Below are 18,489 nucleotides of genomic sequence, written 5' to 3'. Positions count from 1 at the left end.
AACTCTATGGTCGAAACCCCCGCCCCCCATTCTTTAAGAACAATAGGTTCTGTACTCGAGTTCCTATGTTAAAGACAAGCCACACTGTTAGTTCCACTCACACACAAGCTTCTGCAGGCCGCTATCAGTGCATTACCTCGTATCGGCACTTGATTTTAGGGAGTGTAGGGTCCCTTCTACTATCGATCACAGATCGAAATAGAGAGGACCCCGGGTCATGACCAAGGCCAGTTGGTGAGGACTTCCTCCCTCCTAAGATTAAGTCACCCTATAGATAGCGGAGTGTTTGTATCTACGTCGGAACAAATAACAAATTTGTAAGTAATTTGTATTTTTCCTAGTATACAAATCTGGAACTATTTATGCAAAATGGTTCGCCGCCCTGTCTCCCGAGAAGTCCTGCCATAAAGCAAAGTGGTTACTCAGCCAAGAGGTGTGAGTGAGCAGGTAAGCCCTACCTGCTAACTAGTGGATGGGGTAGTTATCCCTCACTAAAATTATCATGGCTCGTCTTTCAGGTGCGCCAAAAGTATACCCTATGAATAGCTCCAGGTTTGTATGCTAGGAAAAATACAAATTTCTTACAAATTTTTTATTTCTATCTTTCTTTTTGAAAAAGCTAGAACTTATCACCATCTCTTGCTCAACACACATATTGACCAGTCTCTCACCACTCTCATTTTCACCTGGTATGCCATACTTCTCAATGACACCTTCTACTTCTCCAGCGCCCACTCTAGCATTTAAGTCACCCATGACAACTACATAATTCCTTCTACCCAGTCCTTCTACACACCTAGTTAAATCATTCCAGAACTCATTCCGCTCTTCACTTTTTTTACAACCTGGCCCATACGCACTGACAAAAGCCCAACATTCCCTACTCAACCTAACCCTTACCCACATTAACCTAGATGATATCTCCTTCCATTCCACTACTTTGTGTCATCCATTCCCTCAGCAATAAAGCCACACCTTCTCTTGCTCTTCCCCTTTCAATCCCAGATACTACCAGACATTTCACCAAACATCACTTCACCTTTCCCTTTTATCTTTGTCTCACACAAAGCCAATATATCCATCCTTCTATTCCTAAACATACTTCCAATCTCACATCTTTTACTCTATTGTACTACATCCACGCACTTTCAAACACCCCAAAACTAGAGTGCGGGGAGCAGTCACTCTCCCCCCAGCTCCACCTCTTTAATGTCTCACAGGATTATAATACAGGAGAGGGGGTTCCCAGCCCCCTCATCCCATCCCTTTTAGTCGCCTCTTACGACACGCAGGGATAACGTTGGCGCTATTCTAATTGTTTTTATGCCCGTGACAGTTTTCCTAACTACAAACCTAAGTCTTTAATAGGTTACATTTCCCACCTCATCCATCCAACAGTTCATGGGTGAAGGTCAAAGTTCCTTCTCTGTGTGGGCAGGGGTTGGGGGTTCCCTGCCACCCACCAGTGACTTCTGACACCATAATACAAATTCTAACAGCAGTCTCCAGCTTCATAGAAATTATATGCTTATTAAAGGACTCAGGTTGTTATAGTCAGGAAAAATACAAATTACTTTTTAAAATTTGTGATATTTTTTTTTTACTAGGGTTGTATTCCCAATTAACTCTCTAACTTCTATAACATGACCTTTTCCAGTCTTACCTCTTCAAAATATACATTTCAAACCACACCTGTGAGATTAAAAAAATAGACTTAATAATATTGTTAAACGACTTAAAAATAATATTAGTAATGTTTATTATGATGATGAGTATTTTATATTCTCTTATAAAAGTTTCAACATTTTGCCCTTTTTTTTTTTTTTTCAGGCTATTGTTGCATCTCCACAGTACCCTTCGTTTTTGGAACATGCAATGAAGATTTTTATCAAGATACTAAGTGAAGGGGATACACTATTCATATCCGAGTATAATATACAGGTAAACATAGGTTTTCACAACCCCTTTTTGTAAGCCATTGTCATTTATCTGTATATATTTTAAAGTTTAATAGCTTTGGTTCATTGCTGTCCTTTATTGCCTTGACAAACCTGAAACAAAGAAAATACATTGCATATATTTTTACCAGTATGTATGTATTATGAATGAATATGAATAACAAAGTTTGAAGTATAAATAATTTATATGCTACTGGATTATAGTACTTTTCATTCTTGAGAGTCTTAAGGAGCGTGACTGCTCTATAAAAATAATGTTATTTTGGGGTTACTTCAAATTATCTTTGTTTCTCTACCCATTTTTTTTTCTTTTTAAGCATTTGAAATATAATTTATAAACAAAAAATTCTACTTTGGAAATTCTCCTAGCATTTTAATGTTTGTTCCAACACGGAGTACTTACCTCAAACTACTTTCTTAGGAGTATCTGGGATCTCCTCCCTCCCTAACCCACCAGGAATTTTGCGCAGTTCCCCCATCTCCGTTTTCCCTTGTCGGGTCCCTCCGTGGCGGATGGATACATGCCCTGAGGCGACCCGGGGTCAGCGCGCGAGGGTGCGCTGCTAGGTCTGTGTCGCCAGTAAGCATCTGGTCGCGGCGTAGATAACATCTCGCTGCTCTCTCTCACATCATGTCCGACCCACCATTGTGTTACACGTGTTCCCTTTGTGCTTTCCCGTTCATATCCCTTACTTGTGTTGCTTCTGAATTCTTTTATGGAATCCCAACGTCGTTTTCCCGGGCCCAAGGCCGGTAAGTCATGCGGGGCATGGCTCTCTAAGTTGAGCATCGATTCGCACACGTTGTGCTCCACGTGTAGAGGCAGTGTGTGGCTGCTTTGTTAAACTTATCTAAAATTGTGGCTGCTCTGTTGAACCTATTTGCAATTGTAGCTGCTCTGTCAAACCTATCTGCAATTATGGCTACTCTGTTAAACCTAGCTGCAATTGTGGCTGTTTTGTTAAACCTATCTGCAGCTGTGGCTGCTTTGTTATAACTATCTGAAATTGTGGCTGCTCTGTTAAACCTAGCTGCAATTGTGGCTGGTTATGAGCTAGCAGGACATGGAACTCCATTCTCTGTGCCCTTTATGCAAAGGATATAACTGTTGGCAGTCATCCCTCTGTTGCAGCTGCAGGACACTATTGTTCATTGGCTCATATCCTCACCTCACTCAGACTCCAATGATGTTCTCATCTTATCACCCGACTTCTTAGAAAGCCTTCGCCCCTTGGGCATAGGTGAAGAAAATGCAGGTGAAGGATGCACTACAGATTGTATGGGATGTCTCTCTGGGCTTTTACAGTTTTCTAATCCTCTTATAGAAGTTAAAGGGGTATTGGAGACTGGTCATTGATCTCTCCTCCATGAATGAGTTCATCTTGCAAACTTCTTTCAAGCAGTTTTGTCTTCATAGGATACTCAAGCCACCTGGTTTGGATACTTCCAAGTTCTTAGGTTCCTCAAGAGGACCCTGTACGAACCTTTGATGACAGTCTTCCCTCTTGCCCTGGCTTTAGCTAAACAAGTAGATGAACTTCATGGAATTTCTTGTATCATCAGTCTTACTGAAGGATGGAAGGTTTTGTTCTCCTTAGTTCTTGACTTTGCTGTATAAACTCAAACCTTCTGTCGACTCCCTTAAGGATACGCCCAGTAATCTGGATAATTTGCTACTGTCCTGTAATGGCACTAAAGTGCTTTCTGAAGTGGACTCGGCCCTTCAGGCTGCAGCTCCAAAATTTTTCCAGAGCATTGACAGTTCCAAGATCTCTAAGGACACACTGTTGTAGCTTTGTGAAACCATCAGGTAAGCTTATATTTTGGTGGCTGAGTATCGAGTGAAGTCTGCTTAAACTCACTCTCACCAAGTCATGGTTTGGACCAATGCTATCCTACAGGAAGAGCCTGTGAGTGGCACAAGGTTTGAAGACCAGAGTCAGAAATGCCAGACAACCTTCATGGCCCAGTATTTGTGGGAATAAACCAACAAGTTCCAAGACACATCCTCGTTAGAACCAGTGGTAGCTGCTCAGCAGGTTTTGTACTAAACCGAATGCCTACACAGGACAAGAAACATCTCGGCTAAGATAGCGGTGGCGACATAAATGTAAGATGAGAGGTTAAAATGGCTTGCCCTTTCTCAGTCTTCTTTTCTTTCCACTCTTGTGGTACAACGGTCATGCTGTTATATGCTGGATTGAATGTTGATAAGATATTTTACTTAGCTGCTTTTTATGGCATGTAAAGATAGAAGTATCTCCAGCATCCTCAATACGGTGGGGAAGATGGACACGATGATTACAATCACTGTCATGAAATTGACCATACATTTCAGCCATCATATCCTCTTTAAGACATAGGTTCTTCCATAATTGTCTGTCTTTCAATAGAAATCTAGCCTATCACCTGAGAAAATTTCCTCAGGTTGTCAAGAAGTGGATAGGAGTAAACACTCCTACAACTTCACAGGTCAAGTGTTCTGACATTTTCGGATTTGTAATCTGCCACCTTAGTTATAGAAACTTCTTCCCTCATAAGGATAAATCTCTTATCAAGGACGAGAGTTTATTTTCATGTTGGAGTAAATAGAATTTTTTAAAGTAATTTGTGTTTTTCCTAATTATGTGATTGTGAGTCCTTCAAGTTACGTATCCCATCTCAACCTCTGCTAGTCTTAGGTGTAGTTCAAAGTGGCTAGTCTGTGCTGATGAGGGGACGAGGCTTTCCATCTACCTGCCAGTAACTACCGACACCTTATAAATTTTAGCAGCAGCGATTCAGATACGCTGAATCATACTCCTATTAAACTACTCAGGTTTTTATAGTTAGCAAAAATCTTTAATGAAACCTTTTCAATAAGAATATAGATTCAGTATGTAATCTAATTTTTTCAGACTATGCACATGGTAAAGTTCCAAAGTTGTGTGTAGAAATATGTAGGAACAAGGAGCTTAGGTGAGCAGTGTTATTCATGGGTTTTTTGCTTACTAGTTTGATATGGGCAAAGCTGGATTGGCTATAGGTTATCACTCCATCTGTATGTCTGTTTGTTATGTCCAATTTACATTGTCATCACACCTATCTATGGTTGACGAGGTTTCGGTCAAATTTGATACATTAGTAGACTATCTTGAATAAATGTGCTTGGACAGCGGTCATTTGTTTGTTAGTGTACCAGTCGCACTTACAATAACCATTAGTACATAGTTTAAGAGACTTTGGTAAACCATCTTACCTAAACATGCTGAAAACAAAATTGCCCATCTCTTTTCGTGTCAATCACTGACTTTGTCAATCTTTCCTTGTCATCAAAACTCCCTTACATGGTTAAAGAAATTCAATTTCAACTTGGTACCAAAGTTTACTGAATGTTGAGGATAATAGGGAGGCAGATATAATTGCTGTTGCAGGTGTTGAGGTGCCGGTGATGGGAGATGAGAATGAGAGAGAGATTACAAGAGAGGAAGTGAGGAGAGTACTTGATGAAACGAGAGTAGGAAAAGCATCTGGTATGGATGGTGTGAGAGCTGAGATGTTGAAGGAAGGGGGTGTGACTGTACTTGAATGGTTGGTGAGATTGTTTAATATTTGTTTTGTGTTGTCAATGGTACCAGTAAATTGGGTTTGTGCATGTATTGTACCTATACAAGGGTAAGGGAGATGTGCATGAGTGTTGTAATTCAAGGGGTATTAGTTAGTTGAGTGTAGTTGGAAATGTGTATGGTAGAGTACTGATTAATAGGATTAAGGATTAAACAGAAAATGCAATCTTAGAAGTACAGGGTGGTTTTAGAAGAGGTAGGGGTTGTATGAATCAGATTTTTACAGTTAGGCAGATATGCAAGAAATATTTAGCAAAAGGTAAGAGGTGTATGTTGCGTTTATGGATCTGGAGAAAGCGTATGATAGGGAAGCAATGTGGAATGTGATGAGGCTGTATGCAGTTGGTGGAAGGTTGTTGCAAGCAGTGAAAAGTTTCTACAAAGGTAGTAAAGCATGTGTTAGGATAGGAAATGAAGTGAGCAATTGGTTTCCAGTGAGAGTGGGACTGAGACAGGGATGTGTGATGTCACTGTGGTTGTTTAACTTGTATGTTGATGGAGTGGTGAGAGAGGTGAATGCTCGAGTGCTTGGACGAGGATTAAAACTGGTAGACGAGAATGACCATGAATGGGAGGTAAATCAGTTGTTGTTTGCGGATGATACTGTACTGGTTGCAGACGCGGAAGAGAAGTTTGGCCGATTAGTGACAGAATTTGGAAGGGTGTGTGAGAGAAGGAAGTTGAGAGTTAATGTGGGTAAGAGTAAGGTTATGAGGTGTACGAGAAGGGAAGGTGGTGCTAGGTTGAATGTCACGTTGAATGGAGAGTTACTTGAGGAGGTGGTTCAGTTTGAGTACCTGTTGTGTCAGCAAATGGTGGAGTGGAAGCAGATGTACGTCAGAGAGTGAATGAATGATGCAGTGTCAGGGGCAGTCAAGGGAGTAGTAAAAAGTAGAGGGTTGGGCATGAATGTAAAGAGAGTTCTGTATGAGAAAGTGATTGTACCAACTGTGATGTATGGATCGGAGTTGTGAGGAATGAAATTGAATGTGTTTGAGATGAAATGTCTAAGGAGTATGGCTGGTGTATCTCGAGTAGATAGGGTTAGGAACGAAGTAGTGAGGGTGAGAACGAGTGTAAGAAATGAGTTAGCAGCTAGAGTGGATATGAATGTGTTGAGGTGGTTTGGCCATGTTGAGAGAATGGAAAATGGCTGTCTGCTGCAAAAGGAGGTGATGAATGCAAGAGTTGATGGGAGAAGTACAAGAGGAAGGCCAAGGTTTGGGTGGATGGCTGGAGTGAAGGAAGCTCTGGGTGATAGGAGGATAGATGTGAGAGAGGCAAGAGAGCGTGCTAGAAATAGGAATGAATGGCGAGCGATTGTGACGCAGTTCCGGTAGGCCCTGCTGCTTCCTCCGGTCCCTTGGATGACCATGGAGGTAGTAGCAGTAGGGGATTCAGCATTATGAAGCTTCATCTGTGATGGATTATGTGGGAGGGTGGGCTGTGCCACCCTAGCAGTACCAGCCGAACTCGGTTGAGTCCCTTGTCAGGCTGGGATGAACGTAGAGAGGAGACCTCCCTTTTTTTGTTTTATTTGTTTGATGTCGGCTGCCCCCCAAAATTGGGGGAAGTGCCTTGGTATATGTATGTACCAAAGCAGGTCATCATGTAAATTGCATTAAAGATCACCTAGCAACATGACTAATACTTGGTTCAAAATTAGACCAAAATACAAGGAATGCATGGAGGATAGTATTTTGTTTGAGTTTGTAAGTCACAGGTATATTTGAATCGTAGTTCCCACATGAGAAGAATTACATTCAAACTTTCAAACTTTGTATGAAGGTAGATCAGTATGCTTAATTAGTTAAGAAGGCTTTGAAAGAACTATTATGGTGTCATATTCCAAATTTCACACGATAATGTTCAGGAGGAAGAGTGGTTTGAAGATTGGTAGGGGATGTGTATTGCTTTCACAAAACTCACAGTATTTTTTTTTTTCTATTTAGAATCTCTTCAAGTATATTTTGATTCCTTTCTTAATACTGTACCTTGGTGTAATTTTATTTTTGTTACATATTTTGCACTTAACGGTAATGTTATTTGTTTCCTTCCCTAGCAACTACGAAAATTGATTTTGGAAATGATTCATCGGCTTCCAAGCAACGAGCAGTTGAAGCTATATCTTCGGCCAATTTTAACCCTAATGTTTCGGTTACTTGAAACTGATAATGAAGAAAATGTAATGGTCTGTTTACGTATCATCATTGAATTACACAAAACATTCAGGCCTCAGTTTAGTCCAGAGGTAAGTGTTTTGTTGTGATAATCTAGTGTAATTGTGTCCACAAAAATTAAATTCCTTGTAATAAAACTATTTCCATGAGGAAGGATATTTTTATTTTATAACTTGGTAGCTTAAAAGATTTACTGTATTGTATGATAGCTCAGTTTTCCCATGTTTCCCACAATTTTCTTCTTCTTCTTCTTCAAAATTTTACCCCTAAATTTTATTTCTCATCATTGCAGATACAACAGTTTCTCCAATTTGTGAAGAATATGTATCGAGATCTGCCAAATCATATGAACAAAATATTTGAACCAAGGTCTCCAATTAGAGTAAATGATCTTTCAGAAGTAAATGTTGATGCGCTGCTTCAAGAGACATTTACTATCTCTCCAATTCACACTGAAAAGAAATTGCAAGATGGCACAGCAATAACAGTAAGTTATCTGATATTGTGTTTAGCAAATAAATACAACAATGTTGAATAAGTATTTGATATCATATTGATATTATTCTGGGTTTGTACCAGTTAGTAGCATGATCGGTATTATTTTATCAATAATGGTAAGTTCTCTCATTGTTTTTAGTATCTATCGTATGTAGAAAGTTGTTAAGGTATTTGATATCATTGATATTATTCTTAGTATGTATCGTGAATAAAAAGTGCAATAATGAATGAAAGGAAATTACAAATGTATGAGTGATCTAATGTTGGAAAGTGATAAGCAAATAATTAGTGATAAATCTCAGAAGGAGAATAAGGGAGAGACTGAAAGTAGGGGTTTGAGAGTGGGCCGGTTATGTGTGAAAACGTGGAACCAGTTGGGAACCAGGAGATTTGAATATAGTTAGGCAACCTCAAAATTGTATTGTTTAATCAAACATGCACTGACACTTTAATAAAAAAACAATCTTTATTCTTTATGTACATATAAAAAAAAATTACAAAGAATTGTAACTGTTGATCAAGCCTCCCAAATCTTATTATTATTACATGAATTGTACTATCATATTCCAGCAACATCTTAATATAACTGGATTGACCAAAAAGTCAAAAGGTGCTACCAGTGATGCTCCTTACCATTAACCACTAGATGGCATCTATCTTTTGAATTCAAGGAAAATGGGAACAATTATGATACCTTTTTGGGAGTAAATGTTGATAAATTGAGCTGGAAAAGAAGGAATATGAAAATTTTAGGAGTATTGTATAGATATAAATTTTTTTCAATATACTTACCCGGTGATTATATAGCTGCAACTCTGTTGCTCGACAGACAACTCTACGGTAAAAACTCGCCAGCGATCGCTACACAGGTTGCGGGTGTGCCCAACAGCGCCATCTGTCGACCAGATACCCAGTTCTCAATGTAAACAAAGACTCAATTTTCTCTCTGTCGCCGTGTCGGCAAGACGTACTTTACTCGCTGTTGCTAAACTGGAGTTTTTCACATCTAATTGGTGAAGTACTATATTCTAGTTTTGAGCTTTCGCTGTGCAGGGTTTTTCTTCACACAAATCCTTGAACTCTTTTTGATAACGGATTCTTTGTTGATGACTTTTTGATCGTTTTTTGGAATTTCCCTTGACCAATTCAAAATGGCTGACCCTTCACAAGTCCCCAAATTTAGGAAATGCAATGCTAGGGACTGTTCTAGGCGTCTTCCGAAGGCTTCTATCGACCCTCACACTGTTTGTTCCAATTGTCGGGATAAAACCTGTCAATTGGAAGATCGGTGTGAGGAGTGCGTTGGCCTTTCGGAATTCGATTTTATCGAATTTCAAAAGTACACACGTAGGCTAGAGAGAGATAGAGTTAGGAGAAGTTCTTCTCGTTCTATTGATATATCCTCTCCTCATGCCCCATAACCTATTCCTTCCCCTGTAGTGGTTGCTCCTAACCCCCCTCCTGGCACTCAGGAACCATCGATGGCTGATATGATGCGTGCCATCAAGGCTCTGGGTGAGAGTTGAGTCCCTTGCTAGTGACCGTAATCAGCTCATGGCGGATGTGAAGGAGCTTAAGTGCCAAAGTGCAGTGGGAAGTGCTAAAGTGCCAAGTGATAGTGTTGTGGACAGTGTTGCGCTTGAGGGTTCGTCTGTTCGTGCCTGTCGTCCTCCTAGTCCGGGACCTCTTGCAAGCTCCCAAGTCCAGGGGAGAAGCAATGTCGTACGACGCATGGGTTCGAGAGGCTTTAATCAGCGAACAGACGTTCCCTCCGTGGTATCGGGCGTATCTACCCAAGATCGCTCCTACCTAACTAAGACGAGAGAGCCCATTTATACCTCGTCTTCTGAAGGTGTTTCTCGCAAGAAACTTTGGACCAAGGTCTCGCGACCGTTAAAACGTAAATCGGTCCCTTCAGCACAAGTCCAACGGCCCGGTTGTAGCCACTGGGTCAGTTCGGACTCGTTGCCGTCATCCGATGACTGCTCACCGCCTAAGAGAGGCAAAGCGGTACCGCTTCAGACAGTAACACCGTCTGTCGCCGCACCTGCTCCCGTAGACCCTAAGTGGTCTCTACTGCAAGACATGTAGTCTAAACTTACGTCTCTGATGCAGGACTTTCGTGCGGAGAAGGTTGCTGCCGTACCAGCTAGTGCAGTACCTAGCCTACAACCCTCCACGCGATCGGTTGTGCGTCCTGTGGACGCTGAGGTAACCTTCTCACGCACACCAGTTGAGAGAGTTCCTCCACCCATGCGTTCCAGTTTGATCTGCCAGCCGCATGTTGACGTTAAGCGACGCACGGAGGTTGCCGTTGACGTTCTGGATGTTCAACAACCGTCAGAGTTGCTTTGTTTTGACGTGGTGCGTCAACCTCCGCAACCCAGTGTGGTTTCCACTGCGCACCCACATCAGTTTAGACAGTCTGGAGTAGACACTGTGCGTCCCCACGCTACCATGGTTGTTGCCAGCTCACAGACTGGGCAGCAGTTCCATGACGTTGCGTCCGGCTCAGTCACGCATGCACCAGTGCGACCGGACTCAGCGAACCAGCCGTTACCCACTCCGTTGCCGTTTCCTCATCAGTTGTCGGATGAGGAACTTTCTGATGATGATGTTGCTGCACATATAGATGAACCAGAATTGGACGAGCCTAAGTCTACTCAACCCTCTTTGGACTTTAGAAAAGTTTTGGCCATTTTCAAAGAGCTGTTTCCTGACCAGTTTGTTTCTGTGGCTCCTCGTTCTCCGCCTTCAGAGTTTGTTTTAGGCATGCCGTCTACCACTCCTGCCTTTACTAGACTCGTCCTCGCACGCTCGTCCAAGAGAGCTTTGCGAGTGATAGGAGAATGGTTGCAGTCCAAGAAGAGTTTAGGGAAGACAGCCTTTGCTTTTCCCCCTGCTAGACTCTCTTCTAGATCGAGCGTCTGGTATGCCACGGGAGAAGTTCTCGGCTTGGGAGTTCCTGCCTCTGCCCAGGGCGACTTCTCAAGTCTTGTAGACTCTCCCCGCCGCCTTGCCATGAGACGCTCAAAGATATGTTGGTCATCTTCGGACCTGGACCACCTTTTGAAAGGAATCTTTAGGGCCTTCGAAGTTTTTAACTTCTTAGACTGGTGTCTAGGAGCCCTAAGCAGGAAGATCTCTTCGACAGATAAAGAGACTTCCTTGCTCATTATGTCCTGCATGGACAAGGCCGTACGTGATGGGTCTAATGAGCTTGCTGCATCATTTGTGTCCGGAGTCCTTAAAAAGCGAGAAAATCTCTGCTCATTCCTTTCTGCTGGAGTTACACCGTGCCAGAGATCTGAGCTTCTCTTTGCTCCTCTTTCCAAGTGCCTTTTTCCAGAAGTCCTGATTAAGGAAATAGCCGCTTCGTTAGTGCAGAAGGACACTCACGATCTTGTTGCGTCCTCAGCTCGCAAAGCTCCCCCTTTGCCTACCTTGTCAGCTAGACCAAGGATGGACACTCCAGCGTCTCGTTTTATTCCGCCCTTTCGTGGCAGAGCCTCCAGCAGAGGAGGTGCTCGTGCCGAAGGGAAACGAGGGAAGAAGAAAGGATCCAAGTCCTTTAAGGGCAGAGTCTGACTGCTCGCTTCTTCAGACAGCAGTGGGAGCCAGACTCAAGAACTTCTGGCAGACCTGGGAGAAGAGAGGCGCAGATGCACAATCTGTGAAGTTGCTCAGAGAGGGGTACAAGATCCCTTTTGTACGGAAACCCCCTCTAGCAACGTCTCCCATCGATCTCTCTCCCAGGTACATAGAGGAAGACAAGAGACGAGCCTTGAATCGGGAAGTGTGTCTTTTACTAGAGAAGGGAGCGGTGGTCAAAGTCGCGGACCTTCAATCTCCGGGATTCTACAACCGCCTCTTCTTGGTTTCAAAGAAGACAGGAGGGTGGAGGCCGGTGCTAGACGTCAGTGCTCTGAATGTCTTTGTCACAAAGCAGTCGTTCTCCATGGAGACCACAAAGTCAGTCTTAGCAGCGGTCAGAAGGGAAGACTGGATGGTCTCATTAGACCTAAGGGACGCCTACTTCCACGTCCCCATCCACCCGGACTCCTAACCTTTTCTGAGATTCGTTTTCGAAAAGGTGGTCTACCAGTTTCAGGCCCTGTGCTTTGGCCTAAGCACAGCTCCTCTTGTGTTTACGAGGCTGATGAGGAATGTAGCCAAATTCCTCCATTTATCGGACATCCGAGCCTCCCTTTATTTGGACGACTGGCTTCTCAGAGCGTCTTCCAGTCGTCGCTGTCTGAAGGATCTAAAGTGGACTCTAGATCTGACCAAGGAATTGGGTCTCCTTGTCAATATGGAAAAGTCGCAACTGGTCCCATCCCAAACTATTGTGTATTTAGGGATGGAGATTCACAGTCTAGCTTTTCGGGCTTTTCCGTCGGCCCCCAGAATAAGCCAAGCCCAGTTATGCATCCAGAACATGCTGAAGAAGGAACACTGCTCAGTCAGGCAGTGGATGAGTCTGGTAGGGACGCTATCATCCCTGGAACTTTTTGTGTCATTAGGAAGACTACACCTCCGTCCTCTTCAATACCATCTAGCTTTTCACTGGAAAAAGGACAAGACGCTAGAAGCGGTCTCGATCCCCATTTCCGAAAAGATGAAGTCTTGTCTGACTTGGTGGAAGGACAGTTTCAACCTCAGAGAGGGTCTTCCCCTGGCTGTTCAGACTCCCAACCACGTTCTCTTCTCGGACGCATCGGACGTAGGCTGGGGCGCGACATTAGACGATCGGGAATGTTCAGGACTGTGGAACTCGAGTCAAAGGATCATGCATATCAACTGCAAGGAGCTGCTGGCAGTACATCTGGCCTTGAAAAGCTTCAGGTCTCTCCTTCGAGGCAAAGTGGTGGAAGTGAACTCGGACAACACCACTGCCTTGGCGTACATCTCCAAGCAAGGAGGGACCCACTCACTGACGTTGTACGAGATCGCAAGGGACCTCCTCATCTGGTCAAAAGGTCTAGACATAACACTAGTAACGAGGTTCATCCAAGGCAACTTGAATGTCATGGCAGATTGTCTCAGTCGGAAAGGGCAAGTAATTCCAACAGAATGGACCCTCCACAAGGATGTATGCAAGAGACTTTGGGCCACTTGGGGCCAACCAACCATAGATCTCTTTGCAACCTCGATGACCAAGAGGCTCCCAATATATTGCTCACCAGTCCCAGACCCAGCAGCAATACATATAGATGCCTTTCTCCTAGATTGGTCACATCTAGATCTATACGCATTCCCACCATTCAAGATTGTCAACAAGGTACTGCAGAAGTTCGCCTCTCACGAAGGGACAAAGTTGACGCTAGTTGCTCCCCTCTGGCCCGCGAGAGAATGGTTCACCGAGGTACTTCGATGGCTAGTAGACGTTCCCAGAAGTCTTCCTCTAAGGGTGGACCTTCTACGTCAGCCACATGTAAAGAAGGTACACCAAAGCCTCCACGCTCTTCGTCTGACTGCCTTCAGACTATCGAAAGACTCTCGAGAGCTAGAGGCTTTTCGAAGGAGGCAGCCAGTGCGATTGCTAGAGCAAGGAGAGCATCCACCCTTAGAATCTACCAATCGAAGTGGGAAGTCTTCCGAAACTGGTGCAAGTCAGTCTCTGTATCCTCGACCAGTACCTCTGTAGCTCAAATAGCTGACTTTCTCTTATACCTGAGAAAAGGATGATCCCTTTCAGCTCCCACTATCAAGGGCTACAGAAGCATGTTGGCATCGGTCTTCCGACATAGAGGCTTAGATCTTTCCAACAATAAAGATCTTCAGGACCTCCTTAAGTCTTTTGAGACCACGAAGGAGCGTCGTTTGGTTACACCTGGTTGGAATTTAGACGTGGTACTAAGATTCCTCATGTCAGACAGGTTTGAGCCGCTACAATCAGCCTCCCTGAAAGATCTCACTTTAAAGACACTTTTCCTGGTATGCTTAGCCACAGCTAAAAGAGTCAGTGAGATTCATGCCTTCAGCAAGAACATCGGATTTTCGTCAGAAAAAGCTACATGTTCGCTACAACTTGGTTTTCTAGCCAAAAATGAGCTGCCTTCTCGACCTTGGCCGAAATCGTTCGATATTCCCAGCTTATCGAATATGGTAGGCAATGAACTAGAAAGAGTCTTATGCCCTGTGAGAGCTCTTAAGTTCTATTTAAAGCGAACTAAACCTTTACGAGGCCAATCTGAAGCTTTATGGTGTTCAGTTAAGAAACCATCTTTGCCTATGTCAAAGAATGCTTTATCCTACTTTATCAGACTGTTAATACGAGAAGCTCATTCACATCTGAGTGAGGAAGACCAAGCATTGCTTAAGGTGAGGACACACGAAGTTAGAGCTGTCGCAACTTCCGTGGCCTTTAAGCAAAATAGATCTCTGCGAAGTATAATGGACGCAACCTATTGGAGAAGCAAGTCAGTGTTTGCGTCTTTTTATCTAAAGGATGTCCAGTCTCTTTACGAGGACTGCTACACACTGGGACCATTCGTAGCAGCGAGTGCAGTAGTGGGTGAGGGCTCAACCACTACAATTCCCTAATTCCATACCCTTTTAATCTTTCTCTTGAAATGTTTTTATTGTTGTTTTTTTGGGTTGTCCGGAAGGCTAAGAAGCCTTTCGCATCCTGGTTGATTTGGCGGGTGGTCAAAGTCATTTCTTGAGAGCGCCTAGATTAGGGGTTTGATGAGGTCCTGTTGTATGGGTTGCAACCCTTGATACTTCAGATCCTAGGGGTCGATCAGCATCCTAAGAGGATCGCGAGGCTCCGTAAGGAAGACGTACTTAAAAGGCAGAGTAATTGTTCAAGTCGACTTCCTTACCAGGTACCTATTTATTTTGTTTTTGTTATTTTGATAACTTCTAAAATGAAATAAAAAACTCTTAGCTCATAAAAGTGTAAACATATATTACTGGTCTCTACCCACCATCCTGGGTGTGAATCAGCTATATAATCACCGGCTAAGTTAAATATTGAAAAATGTTATTTTGATTATAAAATAAAGTTTTGAATATACTTACCCGGTGATTATAAATTAAATGACCCTCCCTTCCTCCCCAATAGAGACGCAGTGGGACGAGGAGAAAATTGAGTCTTTGTTTACATTGAGAACTGGGTATCTGGTCGACAGATGGCGCTGTTGGGCACACCCGCAACCTGTGTAGCGATCGCTGGCGAGTTTTTACCGTAGAGTTGTCTGTCGAGCAACAGAGTTGCAGCTATATAATCACCTGGTAAGTATATTCAAAAATTTATTTTATAATCAAAATAACATTTTTAATTTAAGATTTGACTTCTTTCTACTTGTTAAAAGAATGTACAGTATATTGAAGAGCCATTATTTATAATTGGGCAGAAATCGTCTGATAACCTTTCCCAACTCCTATCTATAACAAGCACAGATATTTGTAGAAAAGAAAATAATGAAAAGATTCTTTCAGAAGGTAAATATATTATAATTTAATTTTATTAAAATTTATAAAAAACATTAAAATAGATATGTGGAAAGAGATAGATAGTTATAATGTTTGCTAGTTAGTGGAGTGCTAATTTTAGTCGGAAAATTCCTGTAAAGGGGCCAAGTTTTGAGTTTCTGTAATAAAATGCATATCACTGGTCTAGAATGGAAAGGAGACTGAAATCTCACATAAGCGAATGAAGTTAATGTTGATTGGAAAGGAAGCAAAGGAAAAATAAAGCAAGCAAGGTGGCTAAATTGTTGGGGAAAAGGTATTGGATTACTAAGTGTTTATGGAGAAAGAGCTTTGATGCCAGGAGTGTATAACAGGAGTAAATGGAGAAGATTGAAGAGTAGAGAACCCTGTAATGATAGATGGGAAGATCTTATAAAATGTACACCTTTGAAATACTCTTGGTTCCAAAAGAGGAATGGAGAATGCATTAATAAGAAAAGAGTGTGGCAGCATGGATGAAATGGTGAGAGATTATCATTATATTATATCCTCTTACACTCAGTACAAATTTTCTAAGTGTAATGCATGATAAAGAATAGATATGGCCGTGGCAACAGCTTGTCTCTATCCAAATGAATTCCTCTTTATATCTAAGTAAATTTTGTCCATCATAACTGGCATGAGATCATTTCTTATGAGATGTGGTTATGACATTTCATCTTTTGCTGCTCATTTTTTACGTATATGGGCGAAGACTATCTGTGAAAAATTAATCTCTGTCAGTAGCTATGTCTTCCTAGTGAAAATTTCACTTCCTAAGTATTTGCAATTTCCTTTAACCTACATAACATACCACTTATAATGTTGTGCCTAGTAATATTTTAAACTATTATTGTAAATTGATGTTTATTTCTTTCCCCTTCAGTACAACATCATACCAAGAGCAGTTCTGTCTTTGAAAGTTTTGACAGAACTTCCTATCATTGTGGTATTGATGTTCCAACTCTACAAACAACAGGTTTATCAAGATGTTGCAGACTTCATTCCTCTGATCATGAATACAATTGTTCTACAGCCATACGCACAACACAGGTACAGTTGTTGTTGTTGTATTTGTGTGAATATTGAATCTGTATCTGTTCCTACACAAATAAAACTGTTTCCTTTTATAGAAGTATGCTTTCAGTGAAGCTAGATATGGCTATTAAAACTTTTAACGAGGTGATCTTGATTACTGGTGGGTTGTGGAGAAATCCCGCCCACCTGTCAGGCCACTGAACCCTCACTGTTTTCAGTCACCAGATAGTGCAGAAGTACTTTGAATGCCTTGAGCTATGTTTTGTAATTTTTTCTTTTCAATAATTGAGTTAGAAGATGTTTTGTAATTTTTTGCTTTTTCTTTTCAATAATTGAGTTGGCAGATATTCATTAGCGGAGGATATTTAGAAAGGAGGAGGCATTTGCAGTGGTTTGACTATTTTTGTGGAAACCTACGAATATCCTCATTCTTGTTCATGTTAGACAACATTCCTGTTTGCTGTTCTTAACAGTTCTTGTGTAGCCTTGTGATGACGATGACAACAGCTTATTCCTAAGGAGGTCATCAACTGATATCCACCATCAGAGGAAGGTTTCGTGCCACCAAGTGTGAAGCGGAAGCATGCCGCATTTCTGCTCTCCCTTGGTTGCAGTTCCGGTGACCTCTTCCCTGTTGAGTATACTCATGGGCCTGAATGACCTTATGGAGGAGAACTTCAAATTTCTCCTTCACATGTGCCCCGCAGCACAGATGCTAAGAGAAATCTTCTGTGTCACCTTCATCTTTAAAGATACTACCATTTGTAAAAGGCTCCAACCTTCTTTTCCTCAATGGACTAAGAAGACCAATCAATGGGAGTTGACTACACGTGACTCCGACCGTTTCTTTCTGTGAGAGAGAGAATACTGCTCCAAGAGCCCATTTCACTCCTTTCACTGAAGACTAAGAAGATGGCAACTCAACGCACATGCTTCTTGTTCATACGCTCACAGATGATTTCACCTGTTTGCGCAACCTTTTTAAGGATAAACCTTCTCCTAGTAAGACCAGAAATTACACTATTTTGCTCAAGCTCTTACCATGGAACATGTCTTGGAAGACAGATCGATAGGAGTTGCATACATATGACTTGTGTTTCTCTCCATGTTTGAAAGACTTTGCCTCTTTCAAGAGGTGAGAGGGTCACAGCAGTTATGTTCCCTTTCTATACCCAACATATAGGTACACCGTAGAGGTGCTCACATACCTGCTACCTGTGCAGTTTTCTGACGAGAATGAGCATGCATGCTGGCCCTGCCTCTCTTTCCAAGAATTTTCCCTTCCAGAACCAACATTGATACAAGTTGCTTTTGTACATCTGTTAGTCTTGTACTGATTGTAGTGTCCTTGACCGGGAGCTACTACTCAACCTGAATAAGAGAACATAGTCTAAAGATGTCCTCTCAATGTAGGCGAGTTTCTGTAATAATCTCCCCAATTATATGATTAAGGTATGTAACAGGACAAGCAGTACATATCAACATTGTATCCACCTCTGAGCAGTATATTATACTGGCGTTTATGTACCTGTTTTTAGCACTTAGTCTCCTATGAGTCTGAGTTCTCGTGCCCTCGGAATTTTTGCTCGTTTTCCAGGTGACCATTACCTTCAAGACACTGGGTAGCTAGATCACCTGTTTTTGTTACATGCTCCATACCAGTGCTTATACTGCCCCAAAGAGAATGAGGAAGTGGTCAGCAAAGCACATGATGACGGATTTGGCTAAGTCTTTTAAGACCAACCGATTCCT

The 18,489-nt window shown here is 42.2% G+C and overlaps 1 protein-coding gene across 6 annotated transcripts in view; it reads left to right on the top strand.

The window, feature by feature from the left end:
- Nipped-A (Transcription-associated protein Nipped-A) overlaps positions 1–18,489 on the top strand; it is a 124,155-nt gene that overhangs the window by 13,232 nt on the left and 92,434 nt on the right. For all 6 annotated transcript variants that reach the window (XM_068386924.1, XM_068386925.1, XM_068386923.1 and 3 more), the window contains exons 3-6: positions 1,831–1,941; positions 7,626–7,814; positions 8,036–8,230; positions 16,586–16,752. In XM_068386924.1, coding sequence (XP_068243025.1) covers positions 1,831–1,941; positions 7,626–7,814; positions 8,036–8,230; positions 16,586–16,752 — 662 coding nt within the window. The remainder of the gene's footprint in view (positions 1–1,830; positions 1,942–7,625; positions 7,815–8,035; positions 8,231–16,585; positions 16,753–18,489) is intronic.

The sequence above is a fragment of the Palaemon carinicauda genome, chromosome 14, assembly GCF_036898095.1.
Source record: "Palaemon carinicauda isolate YSFRI2023 chromosome 14, ASM3689809v2, whole genome shotgun sequence".
Lineage (NCBI taxonomy): Eukaryota > Metazoa > Arthropoda > Malacostraca > Decapoda > Palaemonidae > Palaemon > Palaemon carinicauda.
Note: the sequence above shows the minus strand (reverse complement) of the source record. Positions and strands in the feature narration are given on the sequence as shown.